At 42.5% G+C, this 24,477-nt stretch overlaps 1 protein-coding gene across 3 annotated transcripts in view; it reads left to right on the top strand.

Annotated features, from left to right (window-relative positions):
* The first annotated feature begins 686 nt into the window (after positions 1-686).
* Positions 687-24,477, top strand: part of LOC120060966 (beta-citrylglutamate synthase B-like) — a 39,668-nt gene continuing 15,877 nt past the window's right edge. The window contains exons 1-4 of one of the 3 annotated variants that reach the window (XR_005478291.1): positions 17,509-17,618; positions 20,244-20,338; positions 20,783-20,894; positions 22,433-23,079. Coding sequence is in view for 1 of the 3 variants with exons in the window: in XM_039010418.1 (XP_038866346.1) it covers positions 1,475-1,637; positions 17,388-17,618 (394 nt within the window). In the remaining 2 variants the exon portion in view is untranslated. Of the gene's footprint in view, positions 1,638-17,387; positions 17,619-20,243; positions 20,895-22,432; positions 23,080-24,477 lie in introns of those variants that run through there. The other 2 variants (XR_005478290.1, XM_039010418.1) reach the window with 2 other exon arrangements.

The raw sequence follows: 24,477 nt of genomic DNA on the forward strand, positions 1-24,477 counted from the left end.
TTTTCTAAATTACATGTATTTTTTTGTGCTTTGAGCTTATTTGAAAAGCACTATATAAGTTGAATAAATTATTATTATTTATATTATTATTTATATTGCTAATTCCAAAAATCCGTGAACAGGAAGTTCCTAGTTATTCTTGCCTGCTTCACAACGGCATTACACGCCCTTCTTCGGATATTACATAGCAGCCTATTGCTTTTGCGGAGCTAAATATGCTGCGGACCGTTATAATGTAGGCTGTCGATCAATGTTTCGATTAGGCTACAGCTAAGAAACCCATTTTGGCCATACGATTGTTTAAGCTATGTTATAATTTCTGGCATTTATTTCAGCATCACAACATGAAGACGGAGGCGTTGGTTTTACCAAACCTCCAAGCAGCACCCGGTTTGAACCGGTTTGGGTGATGCGCGAACTCGTGGTAGTCCCTCTTGACATGCAGTGTATCATAGCATCCGCGCGCCCTCGTTGGTCACACCCCTATGTCACCCCTTAAGTCACGCATTCTCATCCGCACACATGCCTTGCGAGCCTCCGCAGCATCAGCATCCTGATTGGACAATAACCCCGGGTGCATTCGTTCTCGTCCGGCGCCCCGGGGTTCATTTTAGAACCAATCCAATTGTCTAAAATACACGAACTCGGCCCATTCAGTGTCCTGAGCGAGCTAAAACGAACGCACCTATTAATGCACCCGTTGGTTTACAAGCTGCGATTGGTCGGTATGATGACATACACTCGATTATCATTCTCCATCTGTTTTCGGGGAACGCGGACAATTTTGTTGTAAACGAGGCGCGTGCTTGAAGAAAAACGCAGAACTGGAAATAAACGTGCACCTTTTCAGCACCCGATCCTCGTGGATAGCCGTACAGGTCCATTCCGCCAACAGCTAATCAATCAGACCAAACAAGCGTGGATATACAAGCAGCATCCGTCTTTTCTTCGATAATCATACAACTACCACAATTGTGTTATTCAGCCAAGCGGCTGCCGCGTTCACTGGATAGCAGGCCTAGCTGTTGAGTTCGATGAGCGGAGGATTCGAAGCAATACTGCACAAGCTTTGTTTGCACTAAAGGGCTGCAAGTGCAAGGAGCCATAGCTAATACTGCTACAAGTATTGTTTGTAGAAGATAATAAATGCTGATATAGATGAGAAACGCCCTTATAAACATTGTAGTAGAGTTACACAGCTTTTGTCTTGTGGTGCTTATGATTCAGCGGGATGTTGGATGGGACCAGGAATAACGGCCTGCAAATGAAGGGACGCAAGTAGAAATCGAGTAATTAATCGACTCCATTTAAACGAACAGACTCAATCGTGGTATTTGCTTTTTTCCCCCCACATCTTTATTATTCTCTTCGCTCTGACCAGGATCCTGCTCTCTCGCTCGCCCGCCGCCCCCTCGGTCACTGCTGTGTATTAACTACCATTTTTTTAATCGGCACGACACAGTTCGATATAAACATGTGTTCTCGAGTTTGGTTTGTGACCGACCGACGTATCCACCAGGAGTATCCGCAAGTTCAGATCCTTCGGGCTCTGAAACAGCGATGCTCCGAGGAGGATGTTGAATTCCGCTCTCTTCTCATGGACCAAATCGTGCTCACCATCAGCGAGGGACAATTAGGCAAGTATCACTAGATTTGAAGTTGCACATGCACTACCGTAAGACAATAGTCATATATATATATATATATACATATATACGATTAACTGTTTTGAATTGGGGTTGAATCGTGTATTCTTGTTGTCTATTATTGGATCTGTTTCAGTGTTACGTTAGTGTATCCACTATCCAAGTTTTGCAGTAGCAGGTATTGTTCGGCAAACAGCACACACACAGCTTCCCAGCGCGAGCTGCTGGCTAGCTAGCTAACAGTGTGACGGTGACCGCCTAACCCAGTTTCCAGACAGCCTCGAGTAGTCACTCACACGGAGATACTGCATGAATGATGCCAAGGCAAAACAATAGCTGCATGGAATAGCTACTTTATCAAATAGGAAATATGCGTAGGAGTCAACACTGCGATAATATTGGCTATATACAAAGCCATACTCAACTCCACGATACCAAATCTGGAGGTGAGATGTACAGTACTTTGCTAGCTACATAGCTATCTATGTACAGTAGGCCGTAGAATAATTGGCCAGCTAACGTTATGCTAGATAGCTGTTGTGAAAAGCGCATCGCAATACAAAGAGAGTGGCTAGCTAGCAATGAAGGCTAGGGCTATACAGGCTATTCTTCATGGGCCAGCAAAGCTATGCTAACTCACACGAATTAAACGGAAGCATTTAAGCTGTAACGTTAGCAGAGGACGTAGTGCACTTTTCAATGATTTGTAATTAGCTAAGTGACGTTTGTAGTGGGTTTAGCTAGCTTGATTGTTTCATTCTTAGCTGCCTTCTCTTTTGTCATGCACGAGTCAACAATTGCTAATAAATAGTAGAAATTTGGTTTGTTATGCAGGGACAACAGGCACAGAGGCATCAGAACACAGACTGGAGCACTGATGGCTGGTGGAACAAGTAAAACAATAGTTACAAGTTTATCACTTTAACTGATAATTAAAAAAACAATTGGGCATCATTAATATAAGCAGTTTAGCATACACAAACTAATTTATGCTTTCATTCTTTGAATTTTGGGGCTCCGGAGTGGTGCAGCGGTCTAAGGCACTGCATCTAAGTGCTAGAGGTGTCACTACAGACCCTGGTTTGATCCCGGGCTGTATCACAACCGGCCATGATCGGGAGTCCTATAGGGCGGCACACAATTGACTTGCCTAGTTAAATAAATAATCAAATGTGTTTTAGGTGAACAATGTGGAAAGGTAAATGGGTGGAGTCTTTTTGGACAAGAATTTTAGAATCCTTGTCCAAAAAATGCGCTTTAATTGCCAAATCCTGGGTTGGTTGATTCAATAAGCTTTGTTTGATTTGTCGCTATGAAGGTTCATATTGGAAGAACAAGCGACCCTTTGAATTTAGTAGTGAGACATGAGCTTGGGAAGGGGGCGGGGCATTTAGCTCAATGAAGTGGCAGGCTGTTTTATAGCACATCTTACATGTTGGCATTGACTGGAGAGGGGGAGGGGGCAAGCTGACTCAGACCCGGAGGTGGGGAGGGGGAGCTGTCTCTTTGAAATGTGGCAGTGAGATTGGGAACGGCATCCAAATCCAGCAGCCTTTTCTTCACCTGTAATGGAGCACGTCCAATCTGTTAACCAGTGTACACTCTCCTAATCCTCCACGTAGGCTACATGTCGAATGTGCTACTCTACAACAGTTTAAACGAGATAGGCTAACGATGTACACCACCTACATCACTTATCTTACAAAAATGGTGTTAAAGTCAAAGCCACTCAGTTTATCATTGGCCCATGCTCTTCGCAAGGAGTCAGCCACCCAATTGGTAGATAGTCTTCAATGCTGGATAATCTGTGAGAAACCCAGGAGGAAGGGAGGGTAGGACTATTGGCCTAGATAGGTAGGTAAATAGACAGCTGTCTAGGTTAGCCAGAGCTACAACTGGAGCAGGGTTGTGTCCTGTGGGGCCTGCCCTCTAATCCCAGCTGGCCCCAGATCTACATATATGGCTTTAGACGTTAGTGTTGACATCACAGATTAACGGCCAGTGGAGAGTTTGGCCATAATGGCAGCTTTAGGTCACACTAAGCCATTCAACCCAGTACGAGTTGATGTGCAGGTGTACGAGGTAATTGAGGTAGCTATGTACTGTGCATATACAGTGCATTCGGAAACTATTCAGACCCCTTCCCTTTTTCCACATTTTGTTACGTTACAGCCTTATTATAAAATTTATTAAATATTTTTGTCCCTCATCAATCTACACACAATAACCCATAATGACTAAGCGAAAACAGGTTTTGTTGAATTTTTTGCAAATGTATAAAAATAAAAATGTATCTCAGGTGCATCCTGTTTCCATTGAGCATCCTTGAGATGTAAATTCAATTGATTGGACATGATTTGGAAAGGCACATACCTGTCTATATAAGGTCCCACAGTTGACAGTTCATGTCAGAGCAAAAACCATGCCATGAGGTCGAAGGAATTGTCCGTAGAGCTCTGAGACAGGATTGTGGCAAGGCACAGATCTGTGGAAGGGTACCAAAAAATGCAGCATTGAAGGTCCCCAAGAACACCGTGGCCTCCATCATTCTTAAATGGAAGAAGTTGGGAACCACCAAGACTCTTCCGAGAGCTGGCCACCTGTCCAAACTGAGCAATCAGGGGAGAAGGGCCTTGGTCAGGGAGGTGACCAAGAACCCGATGGTTACTCTGACAGAGCTCCAGAGTTCCTCCCAGAAGGACAACCATCTCTGCAGCACTCCACCAATCAGGCCTTTATGGTAGAGTGGCCAGACGGAAGCCACTCCTCAGAAAAAAGCAAATGACAGCCGGCTTGGAGTTTGCCAAAAGTAACCTAAAGGACTCTCAGACCATGAGAATCAAGATTCTCTGATCTGATGAAACCAAGATTGAACATCTTGGCCTGAATGCCAAGTGTCACGTCTGGAGGAAACCTGGCACCATCCCTACGGTGAAGCATGGTGATGGCAGCAACATGCTGTTGGGATGATTTTCAGCAGCAGGGACTGGGAGACTAGTCAGGATCAAGGGAAAGATGAACGGAGAAAAGTACAGAGAGATCCTTAATGAAAACCTGCTCCAGAGCGCTCAGGACCTCAGACTAAGGCGAAGGTTCACCTTTCAACTGGACAACGACCCAAAGCACACAGCCAAAACAACGCAGGAGTTGCTTCGGGACAAGTCTCTGAATGCCCTTCTCTGGAGAGATCTGAAAATAGCTGTGCAGCGATGCTCCCCATCCAACTTGACCGAGCTTGAGAGGATCTGCAGAGAAGAATGGGAGAAACTCCCCAAATACAGATATGCCAAGCTTGTAGCATCATACTAGGGCTGGGCGATATATCGTGTTTATGTTTTAGCGCGATATGGAAAATGTCTATCGCAAGAATCGAGGTTCTGTTATAATGTTGTAACATTTTACAAATGCAGCGTCTCTTCTCTGTCAGCCCAATGTCAAATCATGTTGCAATTGCGTGACAACACGTGCACAGAGGTTATCCACCATTCACAACCCTAGACAGCCTTTCACAAATTGTAACCACGCCGGAGAAGTGTAGCGGAGGTAAGAGTTCCACCGAAATGGAAAGTGAGGAAGCCAGCTCAGCCTCTTGTGAGGATAAAATCATCCCCAAAAAGGGCAGCAATATTTTCAGTAATATGGAAGTGGTTCGGGTTTAAGAGGTCTGATGTTCAGCAAATGAATGTCTTGTGCAAAATGTGTCAAAAGACAATTGCTACGAAAAGCAGCAGTACAACCAACCCCTTCCATCACCTGCAACTGAAACAAGCGGTGGAATGGGAGGAATGCGTGAGACTACGCAATGACGATTCCAGTCACCCGATTCCAAAAACGTCTGTTAAAAGACAAACTGCCAAAGCCGCATCCTTTTCAAACGTAATCCCTTATGACGAGAAAAGTTTGAGGTGGAAGGAGATAACGGATGCAGTGATCTATTACATAGTGGAAGATATGGTTCCAATCTTTACAGTAGAAAAGCGAGGCTTTAAACAGCTGCTAGGTACAGATGACCACAGATATCAGCTGCCAAGCCGCAAGTATTTCACGGAAGAAGCCCTGCCGCGATTATATACTGCTACCCGCGAAAGAGTCGCAGAGAAGCTGGTTACTGTTTCTTATTTTTCCACCACTGCCGATCTGTGGTCGAGCAGAACGTCAGAACCATACCTAAGTATGACAGTCCACTACATAAATGAAGACTGGAAATTGCAAAATGTCTGCCTCCAGACGTCTTACTTCCCCGATGATCATACGGGTGAAGTAATAGCCCAGGGTCTCAAAGACTCTCTGGCATCATGGACGATGAGCGAAGATCAACAGGTGTGCATGACAACTGACAGCAGGAGCGACATGATAAAAGCATTGCCCTTGAACAACTGGACCCGCCTGCAGTGCTTTGGGCACAGGCTTCACCTCGCCATCGGTAAGTGTGACGTTGGATAATTAAAGTGCATATGTTCAGGCCAGCTGTAGGCTGATGTGTTAGTAGTTGTGTCATTCTGCCAATCCAATAGCAAATAACCTAAATTAATTCAATTTCAATCAAAATTATTATATAAATTACATATTCAAACAGCTAGTGGTCAAACATTCCTAAACAATAGAATAGACGTGTTGATGTGTGTTGTTCAATTGTTTTGCACAAATAGGCCTTGAGGCCTGTATATATGTTTTATTTTAATAAAGAAAATTCAGTTAAGAATTATGTCTTGGCCTTTTTTAAATTTGTTTAGAGAAAACAAGAAATCGAGATATATATTGTGAATCGTCCAAACCTTGAAAATTGAGATATTACTTTTAGGCCCTACGACATACCCAATAAGACTCGATGCTATAATCTCTGCCAAAGGTGCTTCAACAAAGTACTGAGTAAAGGGTCTGAATACTTATGTAAATGTGATATTTCCTTTTTAAATTTTTTATAAATTTGCAAACATTTCTAAAAACCTGTTTTTGCTTTGTCATTATGGGGTATTGTGTGTAGAAAGCTGAGGGGGAAAAACAATTGAATCAATTTTAGAATAGGGCTGTAACGTAACAAATGTGGAAAAAGTCAAGGGGTCTGAATACTTCTTCGAATGCACTATAGGTAGGGGTAAAGTGACTAGGTAACAGGATAGACAATAGACAACAGTACTGGTACGTATGTGTGTGAGTGCATGCTATGTGTGTGGGGGGGTAAAGTCCAGCGTGTGTGCATAGAGTCAGTTCAAGATAGTTGGTGCAAAAACGGGTCAATGCGGGTAGACCGGGTAGCCATTTGATTAGTTATTTATCAGTCTTGTTTAGAAGTCTTATGGCTTGGGGGTAGAAGCTGTTCAGGGTCCTGTTGGTTCCAGTGCATTGGTACTGCTTGCAGAGAGAACAATCTGTGGCTTGGGTGGCTGGAAACTTTGACAAATATTTGGGCATTCCTCTGACACTGACGTTGATAACGGCAGACTCTGGCCTTGACCCCACTGTCTCAGGGGGAGTTGGGATATGCAAAAAACACATGTTCAAATAGGACAAACATTTGGAAATGGTACAAATAGAAGCACCTACCAAATTATTATTATGTCCACTGCCAAACCCAATGGTCATCCAAAGGAATCTCACATCCCATGATTCAGAAATAAAGAGTTGTGCACGAGGAAGACAGGTTATGAATTGATGACGGATTCTTTGGCCTTCCTTGTGGAGGCCACACAAACACACTTGTCAATGCTAGACAAATATAACATGTCCATGATATGATAGAAAAGGCAATAGGACGTAGGATCTCACGAGCGATGGCCAATTTAACAAATTGTGATTTTCCACCAGCAGTCATATAATGTGAGACAAGATGCATAATTAATAGACCAAGGATGGAATTCCCTATTTTTCCTTAATCCTAATCTTGGCATCGGAACACTGAGGAAAGACTCCCCATTGACTCCCCATGCTGAACTATAACAGCTTTCCCATGTGAGCATATGAACATTTCTGCTTTTGACAAGGCCGTTTTAGCTCAATTGTTTTAGCTTAAACTAAAATAATTTGCCTAAATTTGAAAAATAGGAATAGCCTATTTCCCAAGACATTGTCAGCTGTAAAATGTTGTATTAAATGAAGGACAAACCTGCCTTGGAAATGGCAAAGAGCAAAGTGTGAGGAAACACCAAGTCGCCTGAAGAATAGGTTCAGCTGGTTTTTAGAAGGGAACAGAGAAGTCAGTGTAGCATTTCACCTCTTTTTATTAGCCTATGGCTGACGTTGAATGGATAATTCACTTGTCTCCCAATATAATGTCAGCATTAGGCTGTATTTAGCTTGGATAATGATCCCCATTTTATGTATTTGGAAGTGAAATGCATAGATTATAGGTTGATATGATTTGTGTTTAATCCTTCCTTTATAAACAGATATAGAAAGAAATAAGCTACTTTTATGCTATCTTTTGTTTACAACACTTTTAGCCTATTTAATGAAGTGTTGAAGGGTACACTAATGTCGTATGCTAGTTGACATGGCAGGTCAGGGGGAGAGTATATCAGTTTTTATGAGTTTCTTTTTTTAATCTCATGATGTGATAACGCCCTGGCGGTCAAAGACTGATAATTCCTCTCCCACTGTAGCGAGCTGTGTCACGACAACTCATTTGCTTGCTCTCAAGTGATGGGAAAAGGTGCATTTGCATATTATGACTCTGTATTTGGCAAAGCAGTTTACATAGTTCTAGATAGACATGACAGAGGCCGCAGGGCATTAATGGTTATTATATTTTTTTATATCAAGGGAAACACTCACTGCCTCATGGATGCTGTCCTCTCCAATCAATAAGACAATGCATAGGCGAAGCCGTCCCTGTGTGTCACAAAACACATCTTAATGTCACATCAAATCCTGCCTAAGAACACATGAGGCGCTGTTGTCAATACCAACCAGTTAGGATTGAAACCTGGCCCATGAAATTAAATGACACACACTGTACGCCATCAGCTGATGCATTGGTGTGGTATTGGTTGGGTTACAGCAGGGATGGGCAATTTTGATGGGGATAGGGGCCACAAAAAAACAGAACTCATCATGAGGGGTCGCAGAGGGTCATGGTTCTGCGTACCCACATCCATACCCCTCCCCTTGCGAGCAAAACAGTTCTGCACACTTCCTTTGGTCCAGCTTGATCCTTGCTGACAGGGCCAGCAGCAGCACATTCAGTAGCAGCCTAATCACAGTGTGTGATTGAGGGCGTTTTCAGCTAAATAGACCTGAAGTACAATAAATAACCTCCTATAGCACATATTGCGATAAAGAACATCAACTGAGAGATTTATTATTATTGTAGATGAGCGAATCACATATTGTAGTTCTTGCAAGGAATAAATCAATAGGTTATTCTCTAAATGATTGTATACAATTGCTTAATAGGCCCAGTCCCTACACATTTGGAATGCACCAATGCATGGTAATTTCTCACATAAACATTGCAAAAGCCCACACCATCTGACAACAGCTGAAAATCACAGTTTAATGTGTGTGTGTGTGTGTGTTTGTGTCAGCTACGTGGCTGTATTGTCGCTAGACTAGACAGATCAGTGTCCAGCCAGCCAGTCACCCACCCTTTCCCCAGAGGAAGTGTTGCCCGCCTGGCCCATGCCAGGGCTGTGGCCAGGGCTGGCAAGGCTCGTTGAGCGTTGGCATGTCAGCCCAGCCGTATTGTGACGTCATGGCGGAATGCACAGAATGCCAGAGCGGGATGGGAGCCCCCCACTCAGCAGTTATGGAGCCAGTCAGCCCTGTCAGACACAACGAAAATAACACACAGTTCAACGCCCGTGGGGACGGAAGGCTCTGCACACGGAAAGATGACTGGTAGATTAGATGGCCGTAAACGTCAGTTTGTCACTAGAAATTAGAAACACTATATGCCCGGATGGTCCTTCTGCCAAAGGGAATAGAGGGTTATAAGAACATTTTGTAAACGTTTTCGAAATGATCATGTGGCTGTCTGACAGTACTATGAGCACACTGGATGCGAACAGATTCATCAGGGTTTTCCATGTGATCTGTGTAGTTGCCTTGGAAACCGACACAAGTGATGTGGACACCGAATACTGTCTTGGCCAGTGTCCTTTGAAACTTCAGTGTAGCATGGCTCGCTCAACAGCTGCACAATCAAACCAGTATGAATGGGGGGAGGGTGCATGCAGTGAGTGAATTCCCCAATTGAATACTGAGAGTGAGAGGAGGGGGGTACAGGCAGGGTTATTCCTAAACAAATGCTTTCCACTTCTGACTCATCCCCTGCCACATACACACACTTCTCCCCACCTCCCCTGCAGTTCTTTATGCATACATCTCCATCCTTTTCTATTGTCCTGCTGCATTTATCTCTGACCATCGTTTGAACCAAAAATGGGCCCATCTCCTTCCTTCTCTCTGTGACTTCTCAAGCATCAGGAGCCAGTATTTGAAGCCTGTCACCTATTCTTTGTTTGTGTGCCTCAGACACTGTGACCTCTGTCAATCCAGCGTTGACGCTGTCTCTTTAGTGAGCGGAGATCTTAAAATGGCTGAAAAGCAGGTCACGGTGGAGCAAATAGTGCAGCGTCAGTGACAAGCCCCTCTTTTCCCTCCTCTCCTGCCCCTGCTTCTCCTCACGTCCCATCATCACCCCATCTGTCTCTCCTGCTGAGCTGCTGGGCCAAAGCACCTACTGCAAACCTTGCTGCACAGCACCTCTCCTTTTCATCCCTTCATCGAATGCTGCCCCCTTTTTTTATTTTCTTTCTATTCCACCATGTTGTGCTGTTGCTAACATTTCTGTGCATGTCTCCTTATTGTCGTTCTTACGGAATTAAAATGGCTGGTAGTAGGCCTATATGTACTGTTAGTTGTAGAGGTCGACCAATTATGATATTTCAATGCCGATACCGATTATTGGAGGACCAAAAAAAGCCGATACTGGTTAATCGGCCGTTTTTTTATTTTTTTATTTTTTATTATATATTTGTAATAATGACAATTACAACAATACTGAATGAACAATGAACACTTATTTTATCTTAATATAATACAGAAATAAAATCAATTTAGTCTCAAATAAATAATGAAACATGTTCAATTTGGTTTAAATAATGCAAAAACAAAGTGTTGGAGAAGAAAGTAAAAGTGCAATATGTGCCATGTAAAAAAGCTAACGTTTAAGTTCCTTGCTCAGAACATATGAAAGCTGGTGTTTCGATATTCCCAGTTTTTCAATATTCCCAGTTAAGAAGTTTTAGGTTGTAGTTATTATAGGAATTGTGACGTGTCGACTATTTCTCTCTATACCATTTGTATTTCATATACCTTTGACTATTGGATGTTCTAATAGGCACTTTAGTATTGCCAGCCTAATCTCAGGAGTTGATAGGCTTGAAGTCATAAACGGCGTGTGAATCAAGCATTGCTAAGAGCTGCTGGCAAACGCAGTAAAGTTTGAATGAATGCTTACGAGCCTGCTGCCGCCTACCACCGCTCAGTCAGACTGCTCTATCAAATATCAAATCATAGACTTGATTATAATATAATAAACACAGAAATACGAGCCTTTGGTCATTAATTTTTATAAGACAAGTTTAATGCTAGCTAGCAACTTACCTTGGCTCCTTGCTGCACTCGCGTAACAGGTGGTCAGCCTGCCATGCAGTTTCCTCATGGAATGCAATGTAATCGGCATCCAAAAATGCAGATTACTGATTTGTTATGAACACTTGAAATCGGCCCTAATTAATCGGCCATGTTAGTTGCCAGTTAAAATCTCACAGTGAGAATGTAACCTTGAGCATAACGTTCAAACACGCAAACTATGTCAACATAAATACACATATGTATGCAATCTATAGATAGCTATTTATAGCCAATCTCTTGTATACTTTAAACAAATTTGGTGTAAGAACTATCAGAGAATAGGTGCTGGTAGCACCTCTTGCGTGTATGATTGTAGAAAGCTCTTATGTGTATTTAGGTTCAGTCAATCTCCCAGGCTTAAGACTGGCTACATGAGTTACAAAACACGTTTGCAGGGTTGAAATTGGGTGTTCTGGTGCCGCTCAGGCATTTTAAGATATTGATTATAGACCTGGTAGCTGAGAGATGTAGATGGTATCTATGATTGTATTTTAGGTTTGTGTGTATTTTAACTGTTTCTTGTATTCTAATGTGTAAAATGCAGGGCTCCCTTTTTAAAATAGACATTTGTCTCAATGGGACTCCCTGTTGAAATAAAGGTACAATGAATGTGCTTATACCTTCCTATATTGGGAGAAAGCACTGGACTATAAGCTGTATTAAGTATACTGCTGGGGATCTGTGCTCCTCTGGGTGCGATGACTCTTGGCCTTGAGGCCAGAGAAATTGGCAGTGCCACAGGGAGCATGTGGATGTGAGCAGGGTGTGATGTGAGTGAGCGACACGGGCCAGACCCAGTCAAATGAAGCACTAACACCACTAGGCTACCCTGCCTGGACCCACACCTCTGCTACACAGGGCTAGCTCAGAGCTCACACATCCAGAGCAGCTCGATAATGACTGGACCTGCGTAGTGCGTATACAAACACAGCAGGATCCACTCACAACTAGTCTAGGCCTACGTGTTGTGGCTGTGGGAACAAAATTCTGGGTTTGTTTGTGGGATGCTAATTGTTAACTCGAAATGACACAACGACAAGGTTCCAGTTTAACAAAGTTTACTCTACTATATGAACACACTACAAGGTAGCCATTACACTCCAGGCTAGGTCCAACAACCACCAGCCTTCCTGCGCATGCGCACTCTTGACTGAGTGATAGCCCCGTAATAACAGAAATATAGGGATACTTAAAACATGAACTTAACAATCTCCCCCTTTTCTTTAAAGACAAATAAAACATCAACAACATAGTTAAATGTCCAAGTATTATTCAAGATCCCCATTACAAATGGGTTGTGTGACAGTTCTTATTTGTATTACTCAAGCTGCCACTTTCCATTACTGAGAGCCTGTAGGAGCGAGAGCCTGTAGGAGCACAAGACCGGATGCTCCTTTTTTAGTCAGACAGTCAGCAAGCTGTTCCTTTGTGGTCTACCACAGAATCCGCTGGATTCTCTGTGCTTGAATAAGTTCCTTGATGCTGCTAATCTCAAAGTCTTTTCTCTGTGACAGACTTGGTTGACTTCACAGCATCAACTAATGAGTAGTTGTCAGTGACACAAACTACAGGTAGGAAGTGCCGTTTTGTCCCACCAGTGATAACCTAGCGAAGCATCACGGAAGACAACTAGTTTCAAAGAGTCATCTTTTCCAACATGCTGAAACTTTAAAGTCACTTGTTGTGATTTCAGTTTACGAACAACTTTGTTTGCCTCATGAATGGTTTGTACAGTGGCGTGTTTTGTGTTAGATGCCAAGTTGCAACCATCAAACCAGGTCTACTCTGTCTCGCAGCCCATAAAATTTGTCCCATCTTTGACCTCAATTGACCAGCTTCAATTCCACAGAGGGGAATTCCTTTGTACGGCTCTTGAAGAATCCATGTGGATAGGTTGAAGATTCTTGATATAGCTCTCCTGTTGCATCAGTATTTTTCCATCAACTGTAATAAACTCTATGCCAACATAACAAAAATGATCATGCTCCTCACGGCCAACCTAGAAAACAGCTTTGAGGTGTGGAATCACAGTTGAATCAAAGGTCTGTGAGCCACCCCAGATAAAGTCATCAACATGACAGGCAAGTACTCCAGTCACATTGCAGTCTTGATCAAGCCAATAGAAGACTGCAGGATCCACTTGTGACATTTTTCCACCTGTATTCAGCATTGTTGCCTTGACTTTGTTGTACCAGTAGAGTGATCCATCTGCCAGTCCATACACACACTTTTTTTTCCCCCACAGTGTTCCTTCACTTTTAGCTTCGGGCGGAGGTCGGATGTGAATGTCCCTTGACAGCTCTGTTCCCTGCAAAAATCCAGATTTGATGTCTATGGAATTAAGTTTCCATTTTTTCTGGCAGATCACTGACATCAGCAATCTGAGTGACTCTGAGGCGCATGTCGGTGAGTCTTTTGGGAATTCTTTAGCAGCCAGCTCCTCAAAACCTCTAGCCACTAGACGTGCTTTGGGCACTATTCCAGTTAAGGATTCTTTAAGGGTACACACCCACCTTGTTGAGACGCACTTTTGGCCAATGTCTTTGACTTCCTCAAACACTCCATTTTTCCTCCAATTACTGAGCTCATCTAGCTTAGCTGAGTCAAATGACACGTCCTTTGTTTCAAGTACATCATCATTTTGAATGTCATTCTGTTTTTCTCGATTTTCCATTGGTTCAATTCTGATATTATCTACAAGTGGCAGGTCAGCTGACCCTGTTGTACCAGAAAGTGTAGCTGGTTCAGAGTACTGCAAGTTGTACCAGTTCTTGTGTTTTACTTTTCCTGCTCGTCCAATGACGGTTGCTGTATGTGGAATACCACTTTCTCTGTCCGTGTATTTAACAGTTTGTCCAGTTTTCAGATTGGAACAACCATGTTCTCTTAACACATGTGGCTGTTGAATGTTTTCCTCATTTGAACGCTCAACAGTATTACCTGTGGCATGGTTGAAGGTCTCTGCTCCATTTCCTGTGTTAGTTTCGGTGTCCATATCATCGGATGCGACATCTGGTAGGTTTGTGTCTGTTACTGTGTCCTTTTTGTCATTTTCATTAGGAGACTGATTCTCAGCAACAGCCCCTCTATCTTGTTGATCATTTACTTTCCGCAATCTTGAGTGATGCACCCTGACAATCATGCCTCCGTGCCTCACCAATATCACCACACCATCTTGACCAATGACTACTCCCGGTCCTTTCCACTCTTGACAGTCAACTCGTTTGTAGTACACTTTGTTTCCAGTTTCGTACTTCTCATCATCATTATTCCCTGAACTGCTGAGTAACTTCTGATGTCTGTTAACTGTATCATGTCCAAACTGTTTGTAAAGCTTTAACAATACTTTGTGTTTTTCTTTAGTGCTCATGTTCTCTGTGACTGTCAGAATCTTCATGTGCTCTGTGTCAGTCAGAATCTCATTTTTGCATGGACTCTGTGTGATGTCTTTGTCTAAAATGTTTACACAATAGTGGCCTGAGGTAGTAAGTTCAAGAGTCACTGGTTGTTTAAACATCACTGCCTTGTCATTTTTTATGTCTAGTACAGCCTCTGCCTTCTTGAGGGAAGCTTTGCTTAATAGTAAGGGGATATCTGTAGGGACCACCTCTGTTTCAATGTGACACTTAGTCTGACCAATTTTTGCTGGTATCTTAACTCTCTTGGTAGAATGGACAATTCTCCCGTCTCCAAATTTGAAAGCTCTGTTGCTTGGTGTGTCAATCATATTTTGTACTTCTTTCATATTTAGTTCACTGACATAGCTATCAAGCCATTTTGCACCACACACTGTCTGTGTACATGCAGTATCAATCACAGCAGATCCTAAGGATTCAACTATAAAAATCTCAGTATCAGAAGCAGATTCATTTGAAAACAGTGTAATGTTACACTGCTCTATCTCTGTGTTTACATTTTCCTCTGTTAGTTTAACTTGTTCATTTTCATGAGGACAGTCTTTAACCCAATGGTAAGTGCTTTGACAAATTGCACATTTCGATCTCCTTCCATATTTGTCCAGTGGATTTGTGCCGGGAAATGGCGCCCTCTTCTGGTTGTCTTGAGAATGTGACTTGTTGGCGCCTTTTCTGTGCTGCTCGGTGTAATATGCTGCATCACTCACTTGCATTCCATCTGTTATTGGCGCGACAGACGTCTTCTCACCAAATATTCTTTTTAGTGCCGACTTCATAGATGCAAAAGTCAGCACAGTACAAGCAGTCAAAGCCAACTGTTTCTCCCTAACATCTAGACAAGCAGTGTCTAGCAACTTGAACCCTAACACTGCATCTGGGAGAACCATGTCGTACTTGCGCATTCTATTGTACCTCTGTTCGAAATCAATGATGTAGTCTGCCATTGCAACCGAAATATCTCTCGTAACACTGTCAAAGTTTGAATATGCCTCGTAGGCACGGTCTTTCTCTTCTTTGAGAAATACAGAATCCAGTGCTGTGATCAAAGTTCCCATACCGTCATCCTTGTTCAAATCCTCAACGGATATTTCCAGTGCTGTATCTCTCGCTCTTCCCTCGAGCGATAATACCACCGCAAGTGCTTGCTTTTTCGCGTCCAGATTAGTAACGCGTGTCCAGATTCCCAGTTCATTTTTCCAACTTTCGTACGACCTATTCTCGTCGAAGCGAGGTGGCACGTTGTAGTTAGAAGCCATCCTCTGCTACCAATGTTAACTCGAAATGACACAACGACAAGGTTCCAGTTTAACAAAGTTTACTCTACTATATGAACACACTACAAGGTAGCCATTACACTCCAGGCTAGGTCCAACAACGACAAGACTTCCTGCGCATGTGCACTCTTGACTGAGTGATAGCCCCGTAATAACAGAAATATAGGGATACTTAAAACATGAACTTAACACTAATGTGACATGGGAGGGACTGGTGGCATGAACATTCTAAACGGATGCTACTTTTAGGTTGTCTGGTTGTTGTGTGATACATGCAAGCCACTGTAGCTACCAGAGTTGCTCTGTAAAATGTTATCAATGAAATGTGTTCTCTTGACATTAGTAAAAGTGTAGCCTGTGTTCATATGATTAATCAATAATATCCAATAATGTCTATATGAAACTACCGTAAAACTTAAATTAATAGCCTGGGCGTTTATTTACTTAAATCATTGAACACAACAGGCGCTTATGAGAGACAGGCTTCTATTTGAGCCAGGCATCTATTTCTTTAATGTGCACAGTTTTTACTAATTTGCATAGTTAATTGTTTAATTCCAGCCTTCACTTCCAGCATTTTAATCAATTTCTTCATTTCCTGCACTAATGTGTTATCATTTACACGCTGTCATGTTTCTTTTGTATTAGTATGCCTCTATTAAAAAATAACTAACTTTTCTTGACCATAATTATTCTCCTCTTTGACTGTACATTTTTGTCAATTCTTACTTCAAATCAAATTTTATTTGTCACGTACAAGGTGTTTAGCAGATGTTATTGCGGGTGTAGGGAAATGCTTGTGATTCTAGTTCCGACAGTGCAGCAATATCTAAGTAATACGTAACAAATCCCTAATCCCTAATACACACTAATCTAAGTAAAGGAATGGAATTCAGAATATATAAATATATGGATGAGCAATGTCAGAGCGGCATAGACTAAGATACAGTAGATAGTATAGAATACAGTATATACATATGAGATGAGTAATGTAAGATATGTAAACATTGTTAAAATGACCACAAAAGGGCGATCAGCTGATTTCTAGGGTTCTGTACTTCCGAAGTTGTTGACTGTTTTTGTGCTTGCAAGTTAGCTAGCCGTTCTCAGCTGTTAGCAGCTAATGGCTAGCAGTTCTTACTGACGATAAAAACAGATGATTTTCATATTTTTAAGTCATTACTGAATTATTTAATGTAACAAATAAAACATTATTAAACCTTATTTATTTGAAACAGGCTTTTATTTGATGAAAAGTGTGCCGTTGCCCGGCTAATAAAAAGGGACAGGCGGCAATTTGAGACTGCATTTAATTTAATCTTTATGGTATGGGAAATGTGACATTCGGAATATTTCCCGCTAAAAAACAATTTTGTCTCTCTCTCCCCTCTCACTCTCTCTCATTCCCTCCCCAGGTCTGCGGGTCGAGCAGGAGGTGGTGACATCCTACCCTCAGGTGGCGGTGGTGCGAGTTCCCACCCCCTGGGTGCAGTCAGACAGTGACATCACGGTGCTACGCCACCTGGAAAAGATGGGCTGCCGGCTGGTCAACCGGCCCCAGGCCATCCTCAACTGCGTCAACAAGTTCTGGACCTTCCAGGAGCTAGCCGGCCATGGGGTCCCACTCCCTGACACCTTCTCCTACGGTGAGCTCCTAAGCTTGGTCATATTATTCCTGATTCCTGAGCTTAGAAAATCCAGTGTATTAAGGGCAGTGATAATAAGTTCGGTGTATTCTTGTATTGGATATATGCCAATCATGCTTTTGAATGCACTTGAGTTGGTCTGAGAGTGTCCTTACAAAGTTCTACAACCAGGATTAACTTAAAAAGTCACCCAAGAGACCGGAGTCTGGTCGAGTGGGTAAAGCATGAAACACACCGAGAATCTCACTGCTGATAGACTGCAGAAAAGTACTTATCACAGTGGGAGGCCGTTCCTTCTCTTGCTTGAACAAAAGCGGTACCTGCTGTGGGCCGACCCGGTAGCGACGAACCTAGCAAGGCTCGTCAGTGGCCAAAAACTTGACTTTGATCCAATCAGAGAGCACAAACCCCCACTTGGGGTAGCCAAAAAAATTAAATGAGAAAAGAGGGCTTTTTCTCCATACATCCATGGTGAACCAGCCACACTTCATATGCAATGTAGGCTATGGGATGGTAGTTAGCTAGGTGCACAGACACAATGCGCACAATACTAAATACTTCCTCCAAGCTAGCTAACCACTGTATTGACATGTTAGCTACCGAGTTAGTGCAGTGTCCTTAGCTAGCTAGCCATAGCCACATGAAGTAGTGGTGCTGAGGGTGCTATAGCACCCCCTGACAATCATTATAAATGAAAGAAAAACATATTTTTGTGAAAAAATATTGTTTTCAAAAAAGTAGTCCACTGGACCTTTATTAGCCCCCAAATGTCTCAGCACCCCTCTTCACACGGCCATGTAGCTAGCAAATATGCTAACATTAGCTAGCTAGCTAAACATTTGGCTATGGGCTGGCATTATGGGGTTATGGAGGGTGAATTAAATTGTTTCTTCGTCATTTTACTAGGTAGTTATCTAGGCTATTATCAACCAGGGCTTTCTACAAAATAGCAACATTAGTGCATTAGCTTGGAATCTAGACCATAAGCAATACCACAGATTTGTTCGGTAATTTCACTTAAAAAATATATATATATATATAGTTGATCTTAAGAATGCATCAAAAAAGAAAAAGCATTTATCCCATCCAGTCCCCTCTGTCATCACCACTTTCTCAAACACTCTAATAATCTTTATTTGTCACATTTTGCCTAGAATCTCTGACTTCTCTACGTTGGACAAAGCAGGATGTGGAATAATACAGGCCTGTACGCCAAAACCACACTCGCTGTGTTTTTATTTTGTTTTAAGACTAAACCAAAGCTGATAGCAAAGCTGTATTTTAATATATGTATTGCCACTGCAGAAATCTAGTGCTGTGTATTTTGGTGAGGGCAACAGGGAGAATCTAACACTCCTCAGACTACAGAGGCCAGGCAGACCAGGCCGTACAGAGAGGCTGGAGTGCTTATGTAACGCGCCCCTCCACCAACCATCATGACTTGGACAATAAAAAAAAAATCCCTCCCTGCTACCCCTACCCTCCTCTGGCTCTCCTGCCGCAGCAGCCGGTGACGTGGTAGAGCCGGGTCTGACATTTGCTGCTGCTCTCTTCAGCTCTGTCTCACAGCAGAGTGTGGACGTGTGCTTTTTGGAGAAGGCAGCTCACATCTGGTCTTCTGTCAAAACGCCATACCACAGACAGAGAGCACCCAAAAATTGCAGTGTTCAATATTCCACATTAGTTCAGGCCCAGACAGCAAAACTAAGCAGATTTCGAGAAATGGTCCTGCTGGTCAATTGAATTAGACGTATTACCAGATATAGTCACATGAAAAGTCAGAGACGGCAGAACAACCAAGTATTAAAAGGATACTTCGGTATTTTGGATAATTTCCTACTTACCGAGAGTAAGACTAACTCATGGATACCATTTTTATGTGTATGCGTGCAAGTTGAAGGAAGTTGAAGGTAGCAAGCATATCGTTATTTTAGCGCAATTGCTGGAAGTCTATGGATATCTACTAGCCATCTTCTCGTAAAAGCAGGGAAATTTGTACTTTGTACTCTAAGTATATATGAAATTGTAATATTTTAATAATAGTTATTTATTTTTGGAACTATTTTCTCCTAACTACGCATTTCATTCATCCGCTGTGACGGTGGGCGCAAGGATGGGCTGTGTGCGAGCTGGCCAGCTGAGACGTCGGGACAGCGGCAGTTTTGAACAAGTTTGCTAGCTAGATATCAAGTAGGCAAAGTGTGAGAAGAGAACGTCAATTGTAAAACCCACAGAAGAAGAGTACATCAACAGTCCAAAACTATAGTTTTACCTCGCAGCCATGTCTGAATATTGTTGACACTCCTCGAAGTATTTTCACGCTATTGGCTAGCTTACGTTAGCTTGACAGCTAGCTAGCTAGCTAGCGCATGTAATTAGCAGAGTGTGTTGAGATTTGGGTTACATCAACGGACTACTATCACTTGTCCAATATTGAAAATGGTTTGTGAGTGTGCTGTAAAAGCTTGCAATAACAAACCAAGGAAGTGGTCGGCTATAATCTTTCACAAACTTCCATTGAATAATCCGGACTGATTGAAACTATGGCTAGTTGCCGTGAATATAGACAACGCTGACCAAGGACCTCAGAAAGGTTGTAGCTAGTTTGCTCTGACATTTTTTTAGAGGATGAACTGACGAGCCATAAGATGAGACGTTTCCTGAGACACAGTGGTCCCATCAGTGGGCATTCTACGCACGCCAGAACAAAGTAGAATGGGGTAAGTGTGATGATGATCTAACAGTATCTGATTGATTGAGTAGGAGCTAGCTGTTCTCATGATAAAATGTGATAGGCCTGTCAATTTTCTTGTGGATAAACTGTCCATGTCATCCATTACATTTAATGGAATGCCCTCCTCTCAAAGCCAAAGTATAGCTGAGTACAACAAAACAACTTAAAATGCACAAAACTATGTGATGTCCTTCTTTCATTATTAAAAATTGTGTGGTGCTATTGTTTTCATCTTTATTCAAATTGATTTAAATACTCCCCAACTAATTATACAATTTCCACATGCTTTAGAAATAAATAAATTGGCTTGACTTTATGGTGTTACATGCCACAATAACAAAACAGCTATTATGGCTTTCTTCAAGTGTGTTCTCGTTTGTTTATGAATACCAACATTTCCTGTACCCTTTTCCTTTATTTTTCACTAAAGTTGAGATAGATGACGTGCCTGCTGTGGACTGTCCACAAGGAACGGACTCCATGTCTGCTGGAGTAATATCGCATTCAGAACCAGAATGGAGGACAAGCCTCAACAGTTGCTGGTAAGTACTCTTACCATAATATGCCATCAATGTTCTGGTTTACAATTTTTCTGGTTTACAAATTTTGTCATATTGGGATGGTAATGCAATCATTGGCCTGTCCAGACAGATCTAGTCTAACAAAAGGACAGGTAGCCCCTCCAGGATAGTTTGGTTGATTTGGGGAAAGTGGGGGGGTTTCTCTGGGGGATGGTGCTCCCTTTCAAGTGTGCTCAGAGGCACCCTTTTTCTAGTGTGTGGCCTGACTACACTACATGATCAAAAGTATCGAAAATCTCATTCCAAAATCATGGGTGTTAATATGGAGTTGGTTCCCTCTTTGCTGCAATAACAGCCTCCACTCTTCTGGGAAGGCTTTCAGCTAGATGTGGGAACATTGCTGCAGGGACTTGCTTCCATTCAGCCAACAGAGCATTAGTGAGGTCTGGCACTGATGTTGGGCGATTAGGCCCGGCTAGCAGTCGGTGTTCCAATTCATCCCAAAGGTGTTTGATGGGGTTGAGGTCAGGGCTCTGTGCAATCAAGTTCTACCACACCGATCTCGACAAACCATTGTCATGCTGAAACAGGAAAGGGCCTTCCCCAAACGGTTGCCACAAAGTTAGAACAGAATCGTCTAGAATGTTCTTGTATGCTGTTGCTTTAAGATATCCCTTCACTGGAACAAATGTGGCCTAGCCCGAACCTTGAAAAACAGCCCCAGACCATTATTCCTCCTCCAAACTTTACAGGTGGCACTATGCATTCGTGCAGGTAGCGTTCTCCTGGCATCCGCCAAACCCAGATTCATCCGTCGGACTGCCAGATGGTGAAGCGTGATTCATCACTTCAGAGAACGCGTTTCCACTGCTCCAGAGTCCAATGGCGGAGAGCTTTACACCACTCCAGCCGGCGCTTGGCATTGCGAGTGGTGATCTTAGGCTTGTGTGCGTGCGGCTGCTTGGCCATAAACTCATTTCATGAAGATCCCGACGAACAGTTCTTGTTGCTTCCAGAGGCAGTTTGGATCTCTGTAGCGAGTGTTGCAGCTGAGGACAAACGATTTTTACGCACTACGTGCTTTAGCATTTGGCGGTCCTGTTCTGTGATCTTGTATGGCCTACCACTTCGCGCCTGAGCCAATGGTTGCTCCTAGACGTTTCCACTTCACAATAACAGCACTTACAGTTGACTGGAGCAATTCTACCATCCTATGACGGTTCCACGTTGAAAGTCACTGAGCTCTTCAGTAAGGCCATTTTCCTGCCAATGTTTGTCTATGGAGATTGCATGGCGGTGTGCTCGATTTTATACACCTTTCAGCAACAGGTGTGGCTGAAATAGCCGAACCCACTAATTTGAAGGGGTGTCCACATACTTTTGTATATGTAGTGGATATACACTATGTCAATCACTACACTAATCTGATCAACTGCATCCAGCCTGATTGCAATGTAGCAAACCAAGAAGTGTCCCAAATGTTATTTTTATATGTACGACGACTTCCTTGTGTTTAGATTGTATTCACTGGTTTATCGTCTTCTCTTGCCTCATTTCAGGAACTCCAAGATCCAACGTTGTCTACTCAAAACAGTGGATTGCACGGCTGATATATCAACCCACCGCTCAAAGTTTCAGGGATGACCTGATGGAGCGCATCCTGCAGAGACGCATGGACTAATACTTGGAGCCCAAATCCTGTGGAAGAGGCTGTCGTTTGGCTGCCAACATAACCCCATGCAAAAACCCAGCAAGGAGGAGGTCATTACTGGTTTATTGGTATCTCTGTTAGCTTTTGCCGAAGCAGCAGCTATTCTTCCTTGGGTCCACACAAAAACAAACACGACAAGTAACAAAACACTGTTACGCTGATAGACAATTGCAGCACACACATCAAGATTCAAGTACACTTGGGGCTATTCTGACACTCCCCTGGTATCCATGGACATGGTCCTCCTTGCACTACTACCTAATACAAACACACTTATTGTAACATCATTTGTTAGCCTCTAGTCATTATCTCTCTGCATCTTTAGCATGAAAAAAAAATCCATTAACTTTAGGCTACCACTGTACATAACAGCAGCGCTATGTTTATTTTATTGTATATTTTACTTTTTATTGCTATGACTTGTCTATACTGTGTATTGTACATGATGTGCAGTGATCTGTATTGTGCTGTATAAAATAAATAATTCCCGGTTCATCGATTGTCATGTCATTACATAGGTCTACACTATGTTTTGTTGGCTTTTACCAATTTACCTTTAGTATTCAAATGTTACTGAAACATTGTGTTTTGTTGGCTTTTACCAATTTACCTTTAGTATTCAAATGTTACTGAAACATTGTTTTGTTGGCTTTTACCAATTTACCTTTAGTATTCAAATGTTACTGAAACATTGACTTGACAGCTATATTTCATTCACACAACTATCATGTGGCATGCTGTAATGAATCACTTATAGTAGATATTAACAAAATAGATGGTACTGGTAGAAATGGCATTTATTACAGTGATTTGACAGAATTGGAACAAAATAAGTTGTACTGGTTCAAACAGCATTTATTAAAGTGATTTGACAAAATTAGTTAGGCAATATCTGGCTGTGAAGCTAAATCATCGGAGTGTAATTACAACAGGCCCATTACATCCTCTTCTCCTTGAATCCCATGTACTCCTGTGGGCGAGGGATATTTGAGGCGAATGGCAGAAACAACACGTGAATGCATGACTCTTCTGGTCCCGGTCTATAGCCCTTCAGTGCCTACTCCAACACCAGTTGATATGCAACCAGCCTGTATTGACTAAGAACAACTAAGTTGTTATTTGTGAGTAGCTAGAGCCAAATAATCTAATAACAGGAAACAATTTGATCAGAATTAAATTATAAAACAAAAGTTATCAACAGATCTTTTATATTTTGTTACTGTGTGCTGGGACAAGCAAGAGTAATGTCACTTACTCGAAAGACAGCTGTCCATTTGGTCCAGCAGGTATGGGCTACTTTTTCCAGTTTATTTTTGGGACAGAAGAATCTAGGATTGATGAAAGTATAAAAGTCCTTGCGGTTTGTTAGTCTCTGGGTGCGCTGCTTTCTTCGCTGTAGATACACTACATGACCAAAAGTATGTGGACACCGCTCTTTGAACATCTCATTCAAAAATCATGGACATTAATGTGGAGTTGGTCCCCCCATTTTGCCTCCACTTTTCGGGAAAGGCTTTCCACTAGATGTTGGAACATTGCTGCGGGGACTTTCTTCCATTCAGCCCAAGAGCATTAGTGAGGTCGGGCACTGATGTTGTGCGATTAGGCCTGGCTAGCAGTCGACGTTCCAATTCATCTCAAAAGTATTCGATGGGGTTGAGGTCAGGACTCTGTAGGCCAGTCAAGTTCTTCTACACTGATCTCGACAAACCTTTTCTGTATGGACCTCACTTTCTGCACTGGGGAATTGTCATGCTGAAACAGGAAAGGGCTTTCCCCAAACTGTTGCCACAAAGTTGGAAGCACAGAATCGTCTAGGGATCTCATTGTATGCTGTAGCATTAAGATTTCCCTTCACAGGAACTAAGGGGCCTAGCCCGAACCATGAAAAAC

The sequence above is a fragment of the Salvelinus namaycush genome, chromosome 16 (genome assembly GCF_016432855.1).
Source record: "Salvelinus namaycush isolate Seneca chromosome 16, SaNama_1.0, whole genome shotgun sequence".
Taxonomy (NCBI): domain Eukaryota; kingdom Metazoa; phylum Chordata; class Actinopteri; order Salmoniformes; family Salmonidae; genus Salvelinus; species Salvelinus namaycush.